Source organism: Apium graveolens, chromosome 6 (assembly GCF_009905375.1).
Source record: "Apium graveolens cultivar Ventura chromosome 6, ASM990537v1, whole genome shotgun sequence".
NCBI classification, from domain to species: Eukaryota; Viridiplantae; Streptophyta; class Magnoliopsida; order Apiales; family Apiaceae; genus Apium; species Apium graveolens.
In genome coordinates this window covers 66,873,724-66,891,174 of record NC_133652.1, presented here as the reverse complement: position 1 = coordinate 66,891,174, position 17,451 = coordinate 66,873,724, and the positions used below count along the sequence as shown (strand labels likewise).

General features: G+C 35.0%; 2 protein-coding genes across 2 annotated transcripts; both read left to right on the top strand.

The window, feature by feature from the left end:
• The first annotated feature begins 2,127 nt into the window (after positions 1 to 2,127).
• On the top strand, positions 2,128 to 4,894 carry LOC141668749 (uncharacterized). The gene is made up of 3 exons (XM_074475747.1): positions 2,128 to 2,498; positions 3,963 to 4,062; positions 4,504 to 4,894. The coding sequence occupies exons 1-3, from the start codon at positions 2,204 to 2,206 to the stop codon at positions 4,574 to 4,576; spliced, it is 468 nt and encodes a 155-aa protein (XP_074331848.1). The 5' UTR covers positions 2,128 to 2,203; the 3' UTR covers positions 4,577 to 4,894.
• A 7,202-nt stretch (positions 4,895 to 12,096) lies between these two features.
• LOC141665207 (putative mitochondrial protein AtMg00860) lies at positions 12,097 to 12,726 on the top strand. The gene has a single exon (XM_074471187.1). The coding sequence runs from the start codon at positions 12,097 to 12,099 to the stop codon at positions 12,724 to 12,726; it is 630 nt and encodes a 209-aa protein (XP_074327288.1).
• Positions 12,727 to 17,451: the final 4,725 nt, after the last annotated feature.

Sequence of the window (17,451 nt, the reverse complement as noted above, 5' to 3'; positions counted from 1 at the left end):
GTTCAGATAGCAAATAGCAATTTTAGTCTAGTTCACAACTTTCTTTTCTTATGTTTTAGTTCAGATTATATACCTGTACAGGTTATTAGTTAGCTATTAACTTTTGAGAATTACTATATGATGGTAATTTATGTTAGAGCTTGTAAGGGTTAAATATTATTGTTAAGTTTCTGATAAAAAGAAAACACCGGGGTATAGAACTGTATATAATAATGTTAATCTGCAGCCTGCAGGGAAAATCAACTGAAGGTTGGGTATTAAGCTCTCCATGACATGTACTTCAAACTACAGGTCAAATGGTACAAAACTGCCTTCATTTTTTCTACTAGAAAAGTTGACTATTGTTTATAAACCCTGACTTATTAGCATCATCCTTTTGCAGGTCAATGCTTTTTTCCTTTTGTTATGTTGTTTCCTTATTCGCACTGCCAAGATGTCTATGAACTTATTTGGTCACATGCCTGAGGCAACACAGAGAGAGAATGAATCGATGAAAGCATCTACAGATCGTGAGCTTGTCTCTGCAATAATTGATGAGATTAGTTGTACTTGTATTTTTTTATAATGATAGATGTATTTTGATTATAATGTTTTTTTGGATTGATTGTACAAACTAGGCTATTTTGTTTGTTGACAATTGGGTAATATTATGTACCGGTTGAGATTTACACATATAAAAGCAATGTCTTAAAATCACAAAGACATCAGAAAAACAAAATATTCGATGTTAATAAAGGAATATTAGCACATGAAAATAGGGTAATAACATCGATTTAAAAATAAACACCCGATGTCTATTTATCATATTAACATCAGTTTTTTAGAAAACAACCGATGTCTATTATCAACATTGACATCGGGTACTTAGAAAATAATCGATGTCTAATAAGATATAGACATCGGTTTTTTATTTTTAACCGATGTCTAATAAGATATAAATATCGGTTTTTTATTTGTAATCGATGTTATTTTATAAATATTGCTTGTGTGTTATAGTTTTAAATAGGCCTAATCGTCCTAATATTACATTTCTGAACTTGACATTAAACAATTATATAACATCAATGTGAATTAGACATCAGAAATTTTCCAGAAACGATGTGTAATATTACATAGACATCGGTTTTTAACCGATGTGTATGAGAAAATACATTTAACATCAGTCGCGAAGACATCATACATTTTTTACATTAACCGATGTCTAAGGTCTTTTATCTAGTAGTTTAGGTTCCCCAAAATTCTTCTCCAAAATTTTTACCAAATGATGTGGTAAACACATGGCATATTTTAATTTGTTGGCGCATATTAATGCACGCAAGGTCTTATATTATATTTAGAAAAGTTGCTATTTATTATACGCCACATCAGTATTTGGGGAAGTTTTGGGAGAAAAAATTTGGGGAATCTATCAATTCTTTTACTATTATTAGACTCTACTATCTAGTGTCTAGTATGAATATATGGTCCTCGATCCAAAAAATCGAACCAAAATTTATGAAACTGAGATCTCATCTGAGATCTGAATCAGATAATTCAATATATCCAAAAATTAATTTAAACCAATCTGATATTTACCTGAACCGAAAATTTAACTGAAACTGATCCGAAATAATAGATTTAATTATTACTTGGAATCAAACAAAACCGAATAATATATTATTCGAACCAAATATGACGCAAATTAAGCAAAATTCATACTTAAAACAATTATGTTTATGATAACATAATTATTAATCATATTTTTTTTTGTAAAAGTATATTTTATATATTAAAAATACTATTTTTAATATTAAGATATTATTTTAAGTCTCACAAATTAAAATAATGAATTAGTTATGATCCGAAAATATCCGAACCGAATTTAATCTGAACCAGATTTTATGATAATTTAATCCGAATTTTATCCAATTTAAATTCGAATTAGACCCGAACCGAATCATATCTGATTCAAATGGTCTTTATATATATCATATCATAATTCGAAAATGGATCCAATCCGAAATTGATCCGATCCAGAACCGATCAAATTATCCAAATCGTCATGTTCACAATATATATTAAAAAATACATTGCAAAAAATTAAAAATATAATAAAATGAATGGGTAATTAATGATTTATTCGTTCGATTTTTGGGGGTTACAATTAGTCTGAGGTGGAACTTAGAGAAGTGGGGCAACTGGTAGAACCCTAGAAGTGTAAAAAATGGCGAGTAAAACCTTAGTTCAATCTGGTGCTGCGTTGATGAACCATTTGTCCAGTAACAAGACCCGTCTTCTTCTTCCTGCCATGCTCAACCGTCGATTTCTACAGACTGGTAGCAGTAGCAGCATTGATTCAGCTTCAAAGGTCTTCCCATCACAATCCCATTTCATTACCAACATCAACAGTTTGCCTGCTAATTTCCCCCTAAACAACGTCCAATCACTCAATTCATTGTCTTCCCAACAATTCCTCCACCCCTGTGGCCTTCCTTATCTTCCCTTCTTTCTCCCTGATGGTATGACTCTCTCTCTCTCTCTCTCCCGCTCTCTCTCTCTCTCCCGCTCTCTCTCTCTCCCGCTCTCTCTCTCTCTCTCTCTCTCTCTCACTCCCCCCCTCCCTCTCTCTCCCTCTCTCCCTTCCGCCCTCCCACTCTCTCTCTCTCCCGCCCTCCCCCTCCCCCTCTCGATCACTCTCTCTCTCTCTCTCCATTGTCATTTCATATCTGGAGTTTTACGCGGTTCCCTGTGTTTGGTTGTGTGATGGTCTGTCTGTTATTGATTGTTTCCTATGATGTTGTTTATCATTTGTACCGTCAGTTTATATGTTTGATTTTTTTTTCTTTTTTAGATATTTGTGGAGCGATAGTTAACTTAGATGTGTTGTAGTAGCTTCATTTTGTTTATTTCTTAAATTTGATTTTGGTTTTAGGGATTTTAATCTGCTTTTGACTTAGTGTACTCTCTCTCTCTCTCTCTCTCTCTCTCTCTCTCTCTCTCTCTCTCTCTCTCTCTCTCTCTCTCTCCCTCCCTCTCTCTCTCTCTCTCTCCCTTCCGCCCTCCCACTCTCTCTCTCGCCCTCCCCCTCCCCCTCTCGATCACTCTCTCTCTCTCTCTCTCTCTCTCTCCATTGTCATTTCATATCTGGAGTTTTACGCGGTTCCCTGTGTTTGGTTGTGTGATGGTCTGTCTGTTATTGATTGTTTCCTATGATGTTGTTTATCATTTGTACCGTCAGTTTATATGTTTGATTTTTTTTTCTTTTTTAGATATTTGTGGAGCGATAGTTAACTTAGATGTGTTGTAGTAGCTTCATTTTGTTTATTTCTTAAATTTGATTTTGGTTTTAGGGATTTTAATCTGCTTTTGACTTAGTGTACCAAGCAGAAACCCAAATCTGTGATCAAATATCTATCGTGCTTTGTAGTAGTTCCAAATCGTCATCTAATATTGCAACCTGATAGGCAGCTGTAGTGATAATAATGCACCCCAATTTAATCACAGGTTGAAAGTTCAATGTTGACTTCCACTACACTTAAATTTCAATTTTTTTTTGTTTTTTTAATCAATGCGCTAATTATTGCTCATGTTTCTATCATATATGCATTACTGTGTAACATCCGATCCCCCTCTCTCTAAAGGAATGGTATAGCAAAACGGTCTCATGTATAAATCCTGAGTGTCAAGTGACTAAATGGTTTCTTGCTTTGGGTCTGATAAAGATATTGCCTTCACAGTGGATCTGTCAGCAAGTCTATCCTTGGACTTACTATGTTTGGCTTGAAGAGAGAGTCTAGGTTTAGTCTTTTCTTCCCTTTATAATATGAGTCTAGGTCATCTTGTTATTTAAGCTTTTACTTTCCCTTTTAGTACACTGTGGAAGGTTTAATCAGAGATAATCACATCCATTTCTCCGTTGGCTCTTCACACTTTCTTTTCCCCCTCTTGATTCTTATATAGCCTTCACTTATTCTTTTTCGTAGTTGATGGATCTTCTTCAACTGAACCGTTGCTTTTATTTCCCAAACGAACATATCAACCCAGCACCCTTAGGCGCAAAAGGAATCATGGATTTTTAGCTCGGTACGTCTCTCTTCTTCTTTGGTATATGTGATGTGTTACATATTTAGATATACATAACCACATGAATTTTTTTTTATATTAGTTTGTTTTCCGGCCAACAGTATGTTATAACTAATTTGGTTAAGTCTGGATGTTGATGACGATTTTTTTTGAATTAATTTTCTAAACTTCCCACCATTTTTTTCTATTGTGGAGAGAGCCTTTAGAACATTTGTTGTGGGTTCTGATTAGAAGCTACAAATGCAGTTTTTTGCATACCCTATTTTTAAACAAAATTTACCATAGTTTTAATTTGAATAACAGGATTAAGTTGATTGGGAGTGCTTGGCAAATCTTACTCTAGAGATAAGATTTGCCAAATGCGAACAATTAAAAGATCTAGAATTTATCAGTTTGTTGTTACATATCTCCTTATTGATTTTCCTATTAATAAATGAGCAGCAAAGCAACAAAGGGTGGCCGTAGAGTGATTGCTCGACGAATTGCCAAGGGCCGGGCCAGAGTCACAGCGTAGGGAGTCTACTGTCAATTGCCAACTGCCAAGTCGAAGCACACGAACTTTCAGTTTTAGAGAGATCCTGCTCTTTCTGACAATATCAGACACTAGCTCTTTTTTTCTATATATTAGTGGCTCGCGACATTACTCTAATAATTCGAGGGGTTCCGAGCAATGTTTTGCATATGATGCCTTTTTATTAGGGTCCCCAAGACTAGCTTGTGCATTTATTGTTTTTACACAATTATTGGTGTGCTGGACAAACTCTTACAAGTTTTTGTACTTTCATGTAGAAGTATTTTTTAGTGATCGCTTTTATGGGATTTGATCCATTAAGTCTTGTGTGCAAAAACTACAAGTTTTGATGTTTTCGGATTACCTAGATTGTCAAAAATAATTGTTATGAATTATATTATTTGAAAGAAAAAAAGTAGGGCTACATGTTTAATTCTCTTTCTCTGTTTCAACTTCTATCGAAGTTCAGAATCAAGAAACAGGAGCGTACAAAACTATAACTACAAACCCACGTTCAGGTAGATGACATATACACAAGGTTAGCATTTCTTTTAAAAGGTATATCTAACATTTGTAATGCTAAGTTTCAACTACAGATCAGGCAGTCAGGAACAGGTATTAGCTTCGAAGCAGTTGTTGCAGGAGAAAAGATTAGCGTAAATAGTTGGAATGCATTATGGTAACAATGGTGCCTATTGACAAGCCTCTAAATCCTCGTGTGCCTTTCCTTTCTTAGAACCGGGCCGGGCTCGGGTGTTGAGGTAACTGAAATATAATATTCTGGGCCGGGTTCGGGTGTTGAGATACTTGAGATGGAATGTCCTGTGGAGATTGAATCTCCGGGGACACCTCCGGTTTAAGGGTAAATATTCCGGTTAAATTCTAGAGGGTAAAAGTTAGAGAGAACGTAGAGTTTACTTAAGTGTCTGAAATTTGTGAACCCTTCCCCTTGTTTCGTTGGGTATTTACAGGATTTAAGGGAATGTGAGTGGCACATGCACGTGCGGGAATTTGCAGGAGCTATCATGCCTGGTGACGTCAATAGGAGTGCCGTTAGTGGTACAATATTGATGGCTGATGGTGTGTCACGAGTCCCACGTGGGTGTGTCAGTCTCCTCCCGTGTGAGGTGTTAGTTGGGTTTGTCGGTTGGTATCCGGCTTTGTCAGGTGCCAGAGTCGGCCAAACGGGCCCGATGTCATGCTTGGGCCTGGCTAGCTGGGTCGGGCCTATCATTTGGCCCCACTCCCTTTTGTAATTTTTAGTTGCATGAGGGAGTAAGCGTAAAAGTTGTTATGGCGGGAGTTGATTATTTCGAGGGAGTTGATTATATTTGATAGAGTTGAGGTAAAGTTGAGATGGTGCCCTCCTCTGGAAGGCGGTTGAGACCGTGTTTCATATGAAGGGCGTAATTGAGTCGAAGTTGAGATGGTGTCCCCTCTGGAAGGCAGTTGAGATCGTCTTTCATATGGAGGGCGTAATTGAGTCGAAATTGAGATGGTTCCCCTCTCTGGAAGGCGGTTGAGACCATCTTTCATATGAAGGGCGTAATCGAGTCGAAGTTGAGATGGTGCCCCCCTCTTGAAGGAGGTTGATACCGTCTTTCATATGGAGGGCATGGTCGAGTTGAAGTTGAGATGGTGTCCCCCTTTGGAGGGCGGTTGACATTGTCTTTCATATAGAGGGCGTAGTCGAATTTTGATTTGAAGTTGAGGTTTGATGACTCTATTCATGGGTGAAAATGTGTATGTCTTTTGAAATTTAAAGGTGAAAAGAAGATTTTTTTGAAAAATGATTTGAAAAAGGAGGGGTTTGGGGAGCTGAGCGCCGAAAATTCGGGGAATGTGCATTGATGGCTATCAATGATACGTCATCAATGCACGTGGTGGAGACATTGAGATGCTATGCTAGAAATTAGGGGCGTGGAAAGCCAAACCGTCATTGGTGAGTTTCATGGCAGCCACCGACGAGCTGCAACATGACCTGGTGGTTCATTTGTTTTTTATATATAAATAACCCTTACCTTGTCATTTTATCTTATTATCAATGAGATAAAAAGGCACAGGGAGATAGAAAATGATGAGAGAAAAAAGATCATCGAAGCATTGACCGGAGATCCAGTCAGGGTCTGGTGGTTGCAACTATTCGTTCTTCTTTTAAGGTTAGTCTTTCATGCCTAGTTCTCTCCTTGCTCCCGCTACAATACCCGTATTTTTTCTATTATATAGTTTTGTATATATGTATTAATTAATAACGTTTTTTCTTATATAACTTATAGATATAATTTTATAATTACTTTAACATTTCAAAGTAGCACGTTCCTACACATGTCTAATATTTTTTGAAATTCTATTTTGTTCACAGTAGTGACTAAATTGTAGGCTTATTAGGTGTTAAAACATGTTGAGTGAAAGTAGATACATGTTAGTCATTTTAGAAATTAAACGTGGATAAGAAGGACAATTATTTATTTATATAAACACAAATATTATATATTATTTTCACTGCAGAAAGATACGTTCTCTTAAAACTTTCTCAGTTATAAGTTCCATATTTTTTATACATAATTATCACTTGTTATTATTGTGTGTTGATAGTTGAGAGTTTCAAAAATATTAATTTTTTCTTGTGGCATTTGTAGATGGCAGATGAATACGTTGAAGCTGAGATGTCTGATATAGACGATGTTAGAAGAAATTGATGATATCAGCTAATAAAATATCAGAATTTATTATCAGCATTTGATATCAGAGTTTAGCAGAAGGTGACGTCATCAGCATATGTCATCAACATTGGTTGATCAATAATTAATATAAGTATTTAGTCCCTCCACCTAAAAGTCAGGTGTAATATCCAGGTTCAAAATATGATAATTTTTTACGATATTTTACTTTAGAAGTTGAGATATGTGTGATTGTATTGATTGACCTTGTATGATTTGTAGGGTGATGGTGTGTGTTGTTAATTATATTATCTAGTTGTCCCACATTGAGTAAAATTTTGTTTATTATTATAAAAGTATTTTTCTTAAAAAGAAACAAATAAAATTTAATATTTAATTCCAGTTTAAATAGTTTTCAAAATTTTATATTTAAATTTCGAGTTATTGTATTGTTGATGTATAAATTTCTTTCTAAACTAAAATTCATATATTATTTCTAAAATCTGGATTTATTGGTTATGCGAATATAGGTGTTATGCGATTAAGTGGTACGTGTGGTTTCGATCATATGATTAGCCGGGATTTATGTAAGTATATGCGAAATTTCTGTGAAATTATATGTGAATGATTTTCTGTAATTGCGATTTATATTTGCCAAAATAGTGAGTTTAATTATTAATATTCTCGGAATGGGTCATATATTATTTAGATATTTTATAAGTAAAATATTGATTGTGATATGATTTTATAAATGATTTGCGGAATTATTTAATGATTTTTCTAAATATTTATTAATAATTTGTGATTTTTCGGAAACCCGCAACTTCAACGGTGTGGGGAATCTACATACCGAAATATTTACGAAAAATAATTTCTAGACTAATTTGGTAATTCCGAGCATTTTTCGTATTTTGACTTCTTCGATCCGGAGTACAGATTTAGCTGTAAAGATTCCGGGTCGGTTTTATGCGTATTAAAATATTATTTAATCATCTCGATATACATGTAATCTGGATAGTATCATTATACGAGATATTTTTAGTAAAATCCTATCTTATCTTTTCTTAGTAAGTGCAATCCTCTCTTATCTTTTCGTAGTACATGCAAGCCTATCTTATCTTTTCGTAGTACCTGCAATCCTATCTTATCTTTTCGTAAAACGTGCAATCTTATCTTATCTTTTTGTAACACGTGCAATCCTATCTTATCTTTTCGTAGTAGTGCAATCCTATCATATCTTTCCGTAAGTATAAATAGCCCTTACAGTATTTTATTTTAGGGAGAAAAACATAAACAAACAGTAAAATCTTATAATTACCCAGAGAAATACGTATATTTATAGTGTTCTTCATAATCAAATGAGGATTCGAAGGTGTTATCGAACTCCGATTTTGACGTGCAAGTAGTCGAATTGAAGCTCGTGACAAGTAGAAAATCAAAGTTAAGCTCTAAGCTAGTACTTTGAGGTAATCATAAAGGATATTGAACGAAAGTTTCTTGCGGTTGAAATATGAAAGTCTTGGATACAAGGTAAGTAAAGTACTCTACTGCAACACAAGATTAATTAAGTTATGTGAAGTGTTATGTGAACGTGTTTTGAATTTCTATTTGCTCCACTTAGTGATAGTCGATATGAGTTGCGCTGTTGTGTTTATGTGGCTGTTACGTTAATTTGGATATCATGTGTTGTTACATTGACTTAGCATGTGTTGCTAAATATAGAATTGAACAAGTTACAATTAAATGTGTAGGCTGATGTTGGATTGTGCTACTGTTTCGAGAAGATAAGTTATAACAAGCCTTGTGTAGGCTCACGCCTTTTGTAGGCTCGTAAGGGTAGCCCGATATGGGCAGGCCATATTCGATTATTGAATATGAGTTAAATTTGCCTCCTCCATATTGTTAAGATCTAAGAGATAAGATACCACAGAGCAATGCCGCCTAGGTCTTGAGCTATACGGGGCGATGATGGAATAAGTTATGCAATGAGCCATTCTGTTGGTTACGGTGCCAAATGAGGTTTCCCATGAGATATTGTATGATGTGATAAGTAAGCCTACATGCAATGACTAATCGTACAATGTGCACTCAAGAAATGTCTTTAAGACTAATAAAGAATAAAGAGAAAAGGAAATGCATTTAAGTACATGTTGAGTTGTATGTGTGTATTACGTAATTTCTGCTACTTTACTTACTGAGCGATGTAGCTTGTAGTTTCCTTGTGTTGCAGGTAAGAATAAAAATATATGAGTAATAGAAGTGGGACCGAGCTAAAGCAGATCCTGGACTAGATGATGTACATATGGTTAACCTGACCTATGGAATGACCCAACTATATAATTTGTAACATATTATCTAGTAAAGTTATGTTATTAAGTTATATATGGTATGGTTTGTGTTAAGAAATGCAAGCAAGCATTTCATGTGTGTAATCATATATTGATTGCCTCAAGAGGTTATGATATGTATGAATGTGCGATATTATAATAACTTTTTTTTTTTGAAATTTGGGGTTCGACATGTTACAAGTTTGGCATTAGATCTTAGGTTTAAAGCAGTTCTGTAGGCTATCCATATGTACTCATCAAGGGAAGGATGGCTTCACTCGGTAGTAAGTGTTTATATATATATATGTTGTTTTATGTTTTCTTTGTTTGCCTATTTGTTGACCCGCTATGTGGCACCAGTGAATAATTAAATTATATGAATTTAATTTTGACAAGAGATAGATGACTGAAGGAAAAAGATCCAGGGCCAATGATAGTCCCACTTGAGAGAAATATGTTAGGGAATTAGATGAGCCACACAAAATTATTCGGAGGCAAGGTGAACAGATAGAGAAGCTAGCTCAGGAATTACGACAAAGACGTAATGTTGAAGTTATTCCACCCCCTCTGCCACCTCTACAACATTATATGGATCCTTTATATGAGAGATTTAGAAAGCAACATACACCTATTTTTTAGGGTAGCAGTGATCCACTAGAGGCACTAGACTGAAAGAGTTCTCTAGAAGATATCTTTGAGTTTATGCAATTGAATGATAGGGAGAAAGTGTCTTGTACAGTACATACATTAAAGAAAGATGCTAAAATATGGTGGGATGTTGTTAAGCTTACACGCGATGTTACTCAGATGACTTGGGCATAATTTGAGACTTTCTTTAATGAAAATTTTTACAGTGAAGCTATGCTTAGTGCTAAAGTAAACGAGTTTAGTCGGCTATACCAAGGAAGTCTGTCAGTTGCTAAGGTATGCTCGAAATTTTGATCAATTAGCTAAATTTGCGTCAGATTTGGTTGCCACTGAGGCTAGTAGGGTGAATCGGTTTCTTGAGGGATTACAACCGGAGTTATCGAGGGATGTTGACATGGGATGTACTGGGCCTCTCACTTATTCTCAGGCAATTGAAAAAGCTTTGAGGGCTGAGCATAAGGAGCAAAGGATAATATATGTGAAGGGTTCTACTAAAATGCCTCGAGGAGATGTTCAATTTAATGAGTTCAAAATTGATTTTCAAATAAAAGAGGTGGGCAAGGACTTCAAAATAGATTTGATCAAAATAAAAGGTTCAAAGGTGACCAACGAAACGAACAGGTGGGGCAACAACCTTGACCACAATGTTAGTAGTGTGGAAAGTGTTATTTCGGGGTATGTAAATCAGCAAATAGAAAGTGTTACAAGTATGGAGAGGAGGATCATCTAATCAAGGTTTGTCCTATGTGTGGAAATGAGCAAAAGAAAGAAGAGCCTCCAAAGACTAATGCCATAATTTTTACGGTAACCCAAGCGAATGCAGATGCTATCAACACAGTCGTATTAGGTAACATTAATATCGATGGTATTTCTACTTATGTGTTGATAGATTCTAGAGCTACTCATTAATTTGCATCTGTCAATTATTTGAAAAGAATTAGTAGACCCTTTGAAAGACTACCAATTGAATTTAGTGCGATTTTACCATCTGGGGAGATATTATATTCGAATAAGTGGTTAAGAGCGGTTCCTGTATATATTGATAACCATGAACCGTATGTTGACTTAGTGATTTTAGAAATGCATGACTATGAGGTAATATTAGGTATGGATTGGTTGTCCAAGTACAATGCTACCATTGATTGCATAAACAAAAAGGTAATGTTTAACCCTTCTAAGGGAGACCGATTTGAGTTTATAGCTAATTTCTCCAATAATATGATATCGACTATCTCAGCTATATAAACTAGGAGAATGTTATAAGATGGTTGTGTTGGATATTTTGGAAATGCGATAGGCACTAACATAGTAGTATAAAATAAGCTTGAAGAGGTACCAATAGTTAAAGAATTTTTAGAAGTATTTCCAGAGGAGTTAACAGGATTACCTCCCGATAGAGAAATATAATTTGAAATAGATTTAATACCTGGTACGACTCCAATATCCAAAGCACCCTATAGGATGGCCCCCGCAGAATTGAGAGAATTAAAAATTCAATTACACGAGCTATTAGAAAACAAATTTGTTAGACCTAGTTTCTTGCCATGGGGAGCCCCAATGTTGTTTGTGAAGAAGAAAGATGGAACCATGAGGATGTGCATCGATTATAGGGAGCTAAATAAGTTTACTATAAATAATAAAAATCCCCTTCCAAGAATTGATGACCTTTTTGATCAATTACAAGGGTCCGTAGTATTTTCAAAGATTGATTTGAGATCTGGGTATCATCAATCGAAGATAAGAGAAGAAGAGATACCCAAAACCTCTTTTCGAACGAGGTACGGTCATTACAAGTTCTTAGTGATGGCATTTGGTTTAACAAATGCTCCAGCAGCGTTTATGGATCTTATGAACAGAGTATTTAAGGATTACCTTGATTAAGTTTGTGATGGTGTTTATAGATGATAGTTTAGTGTATTCTCGATCTAAGGAAGAACATGAGGAGCATTTGAGACTGACCTTACAAAGGCTAAAGGAAGATAAATTATATGCCAAGTTCAAGAAATGTGAGTTTTGGCTGGAGAAAGTAGCATTCCCAGGGCATATAATATCAAGAGAGGGCATTTTAGTGGACCCCGAAAAAGTTGATGCACTGAGCAACTGGAATAGACCAGCGAATGCGTCAAAAGTGAGAAGTTTTCTTGGATTGGCAGGATATTACAGAAGATTTGTTGAAGGTTTTTCTAAGATTGCTCCCCCATTAACACAATTGACGAGAAAGAGTCATAAGTTTGAGTGGACAAATGCTTGTGAAAGAAGTTTTCAAGAATTGAAGAATCAATTAGTGTCTGCTCCAATCCTTACCATCCCATCAGGATTAGGAGGATTTGTGATTTCTAGTGATGCTTCTAAGCAGGGTCTGGGATGCGTACTGATGCAAAATAGTAAGGTTATTGCTTATGCTTCTAGGCAACTAAAAGATTATGAAAAGATATATCCTACACATGACTTGGAGTTGGCATCAGTTGTATTTGCTTTTAGATTTGGAGGCATTATTTCTTTACTAAAAAAGAGTTGAATATGAGACAGAGACGATGGTTGGAATTAGTCAAGGATTATGATTGTGAGATTATGTATCATCTAGGCAAGGAAAATGTGGTTGTTGATGCGCTTAGTAGAAAGGTTCAGGGTAACCTGTCAGTTTTAAGGACGTTGTCCAAACCTCTTCAAGAAGAAATTAGTAGATCATAAATAGAGTTGATTACCAATAGATTAGATAAAATGAGTATTGAGTCAACACTTCTTGAAAGAATTAGGCAAGGTCAGCTTGAAGATACTGAGTTGAATAAACGTAACGGTGATGTGGAAAGCTAATAGGCCACAAACTTCAAGATATCGACGAATGGAAGTTTGAAGTTTAAGGATAGAATATGTGTTCCTGATAATGAAGAGATAAAGAAAAGAATCCTTACATAAGCTCATATAACTCCATATTCAGTACATCCAGGAACAACTAATATGTATAACGATTTAAAAATGCATTACTGGTGGCCGGGGATGAAGAAAGATGTGGTGGAATTCGTTGTGAAGTGTCTAACATGTTAACAAGTTAAGGCTGAACATCAAAGGGCAACCGGATTACTACAACCTATACAGATCCCAGAATGGAAAAGGGAAGAGATCACCATGGATTTTGTAGTTGGACCACTAAAGACTTCTAAACAACATGATGCCATTTGGGTTATTATTGATAAATTTTAAAAATCGGCACACTTTCTTCCCGTACGCTTGACATATAACATGGATCAGTTGGCTGAATTGTATGTTCACGAGATAATTAGATTGCATGGGGTACCACTATCGATAATTTCTGATAGGGATACTCGATTTACTTCTAAGTTTTGGGAAATTTTGCACAGGGCCATGAGTACTCAATTAAAGTTTAGTACTGCTTTTCATCCATAATCATATGGTCAGAGTGAAAGGACGATTCAAACGCTAGAAGATATGCTTAGGGCGTGTGTTCTTGATTTTTGAAATTCATGGAGTAAGTACCTTCCACTTATAGAGTTTTCGTATAATAATAGTTTCCAAGCGTCAATTGATGCAGCTCCATAAGAAATTCTTTATGAAAGAAAGTGTTGATCTCATATCCACTGGGATGAAATGGGGGGAGTAATTATCTAGGCCCGGAACTTATAAGAGATACAACAGAGGCGGTGAAAAGAATTAAAGAACGAATGTTAGCCACGCAGAGTTGGAAAAAGAGCTATGCGGATTCAAAATGAAGAGACGTTGAGTTCTCAATTGGTGATAAGGTTTTTCTTAAAATAGCAGCAGTAATGGGTATACTAAGATTTGGGAAGAAGGGGAAGTTAAACCCAAGGTTTGTTGGTCCCTTTGAGATACTCGAAAAAGTTGGGAAAATGGCCTATAATTAGCCTTGCCTCCATCATTAGAAAAGGTTCATGATGTGTTCCACGTCTCTTTATTAAGAAATATGTTGCCGACCCGTCTCATCTGCTTAACTATGAAACATTGGAATTAAGCCCATACCTGACTTACACGGAAAAGCCCATACAAATTCTTGATAGAAAAGAAAAAGAGCTTAGAAATAAGAAAATTTCACTTGTTAGAGTTCTGTGGATGAACTCTAAAATAGAAGAAAGTACATGGGAGCGAGAGGATGAAATGAGATCCAAATACCCAGATTTAATTCTATAGCAAATTTTGAGGACAAAATTTTAATAAGGCGGGGAGACTTGTAATATCCAGGTTCAAAATATGATAATTTTTTTACGATAATTTACTTTAGAAGTTGAGATATGTGTGATTGTATTGATTGACCTTGTATGATTTGTAGGATGATGGTGTGTATTGTTGTTAATTATATTATCTAGGTGTCCCATATTGAGTAAAATAAAGGGGATGATATCTTCTTCCCATATATATATTGTATTGAGTTCAATGTTTATTACTGGTGTGCTGGGAGCTTTGGCTTACTTCCCACATTGGTGAGAATGTGAGCAAAGATATAATGACCCGAACTTTTGAAAAATTTGTTTATTATTATAAAAGTATTTTTCTTAAAAAGGAAAAAAATAAAATTTAATATTTTATTCCAGTTTAAATAGTTTTCAAAATTTTATATTTAAATTCCGGGTTATTTTATTGTCGATGTATAAATTTCTTTCTAAAATAAAGTTCATATATTATTTCTAAAATCTGGATTTATTGGTTATGCGAGTATAAGTGTTATGAGATTAAGTGGTACGTATGGTTTCGATCATATGATTAGCTGGGATAATTTATAAATATTATGTAAGTATATGCGAAATTTTTTTGAAATATATGTGAATGATTTTCTGTAATTGCGGTTTATATCTGCCAAAATAGTGAGTTTAATTATTAATATTCTCGAAATGGGTCTTATATTATTTAGATATTTTATAAGTGAAATATTGATTGTTATACAATTTTATAAATGATTTACGGAATTATTTAATAATTTTTCTAATTTTTTATTAATTATTTTTGATTATTCGAAAACCCGCAACTTCAGCGGTGTGGGGAATCTACAAACCGAAATATTTCTGAAAAATGATTTCTAGACTAATTTGGTAATTTCGAGCACTTTTCATGTTTGGAATTTTTCGATCTGGAATACGGATTTAGCTGCAAAGATTCCGGGTCGGTTTTTTAGGTATTAAAATATTATTTTATCATCTCGATACAGATGTAATCTCGATAGGTATTAAAATCCTATCTTATCTTTTCGTAGTACGTGCAATCCTATCTTATTTTTTCGTAGTACGTGCAATCCTATCTTATCTTTTCGTAGTACTGCAATCCTATCTTATCTTTTCGCAGCACTGCAATCCTATCTTATCTTTTCGTAGTACATGCAATCATATCTTATCTTTTCATAGTACGTGCAATCCTATCTTATCTTTCTGTATGTATAAATAGCCCTTACAGTACTTTGTTTTAGGGAGAAAAACATAAATAAACTATAAAATCTTATAATTACCCAGAATAATACGTATATTCATAGTGTTCTTCATAATCAAACGAGGATGCGAAGGCGTTATCGAACTCCAATTTTGGCGTCAAGTAGTCGGATCGAAGCTCGTGACAAGGAGGATATTAAAGTTAAGATCTAAGTTAGTACTTTGAGGTAATCATAAAGGATATTGAATGAAAGTTTCTTGCAGTTGAAATATGAAAGTCCTGGATACAAGGTAAGTAAAGTACTCTACTGCAACACAAGATTAATTAAGTTATGTGAAGTGTTATGTGAACGTGTTTTGAATTTCTATTTGCTCCACTTAGTGATAGTCGATATGAGTTGCGCTGTTATGATTATGTGGATATTACGTTAATTTTGATATCATGTGTTGTTATATCCAGTTAGCATGTGTTGGTAAATATAAAATTGAATAAGTTACAATTAAAGGTGTAGGCTGATGTTGGATTGTGCCACTGTTTCGAGAAGATGAATTATAACAAGCCTTGTGTAGGCTCAAGCTTTTTGTAGGCTCGTAAGGGTAGCCCGATATGGGCAGGCCAGGTTCGATTATCGAATATGAGTTGAGTTTGCCTCCTCCATATTGTTAAGATCTAAGAGATAAGATACCACATAGCAAGGCCGTCTTAGGTCTTGAGCTCGACGGGTTGACGATGGAATAAGGTATGCAACGAGCCACTCTGTTGGTTACGGCGCCAGAGGAGGTTTCCCATGGGATATTGTATGATGTGATAAGCAATCCCTATAGGCAATGTCTAATCGAACAGTGTGCAATCAAGAAATGTTTTTGAGACTAATAAAGAATAAAGAGAAAAGGAAATGAATTCGATTACATGTTGAGGTTCATGGGTGTATTACGCAAGTTCTGCTACTTTAATTACTAAGCGATGTAGCTCATAGTTTCCTTGTGTTGCAGGTAAGAATAAAAATATATGAGCAGTAGAAGTGGGACCGTGCTGAAGCAGATCCTGGACTAGATGATGTACATATGGATAAGCTGACCTGTGGAATGGCCCAACTATATAATTTGTAACATATTTTCTAGTAAAGTTGTGTTATTAAGTTATATATGGTATGGTTGTGTTGAGAAATGCAAGCAAACATTTCATGTGTGTAATCATATTTGAATGCCTCAAGAGGTTATGATATGTATGAAGGTGCGATATTATAATAACTCTTTTTCTAAAAAAATTAGGGTTCGAAATGTTACAAGTTTGGCATCCGAGCTTAGATTTAAAGCGGTTCTGTAGACCATCCATATGTACACATCAAGGGAAGGAAGGATTCACTCGGTAGTAAGTCTTTATATATATATATTTTTATATGTTTTCTTTGTTTTCCTATTTATTGACACACTATGTGGCACCGGTAAATAAATAAATTATATGAATTTAATTTTTACAAGAGATAGATGGATGAAGAACAAAGATCCAGGGCCAATGATAGTTCCACTCGAGAAAGACATGTTAGGGAATTAGATTAGCTACACGAAACTATTTGAAGGCAAGGTGAACAGATAGAGAAGCTAGCTCATGAATTACGACAAAGACGTAATGTTGAAGATATTCCACCCCTCCGCCACCTCCACAACATTATATGGAACCTTTATATGAGAGATTTAAAAGCAACATCCACTTATTTTTTAGGGTAACAGTGATCCACTAGAGATACTAGACTAGAAGAGTTCTCTAGAAGATATCTTTGAGTTTATGCAATTAAATGATAGGGAGAAAGTGTTTTGTACAGTACATACATTAAAGAAAGATACTAAGATAT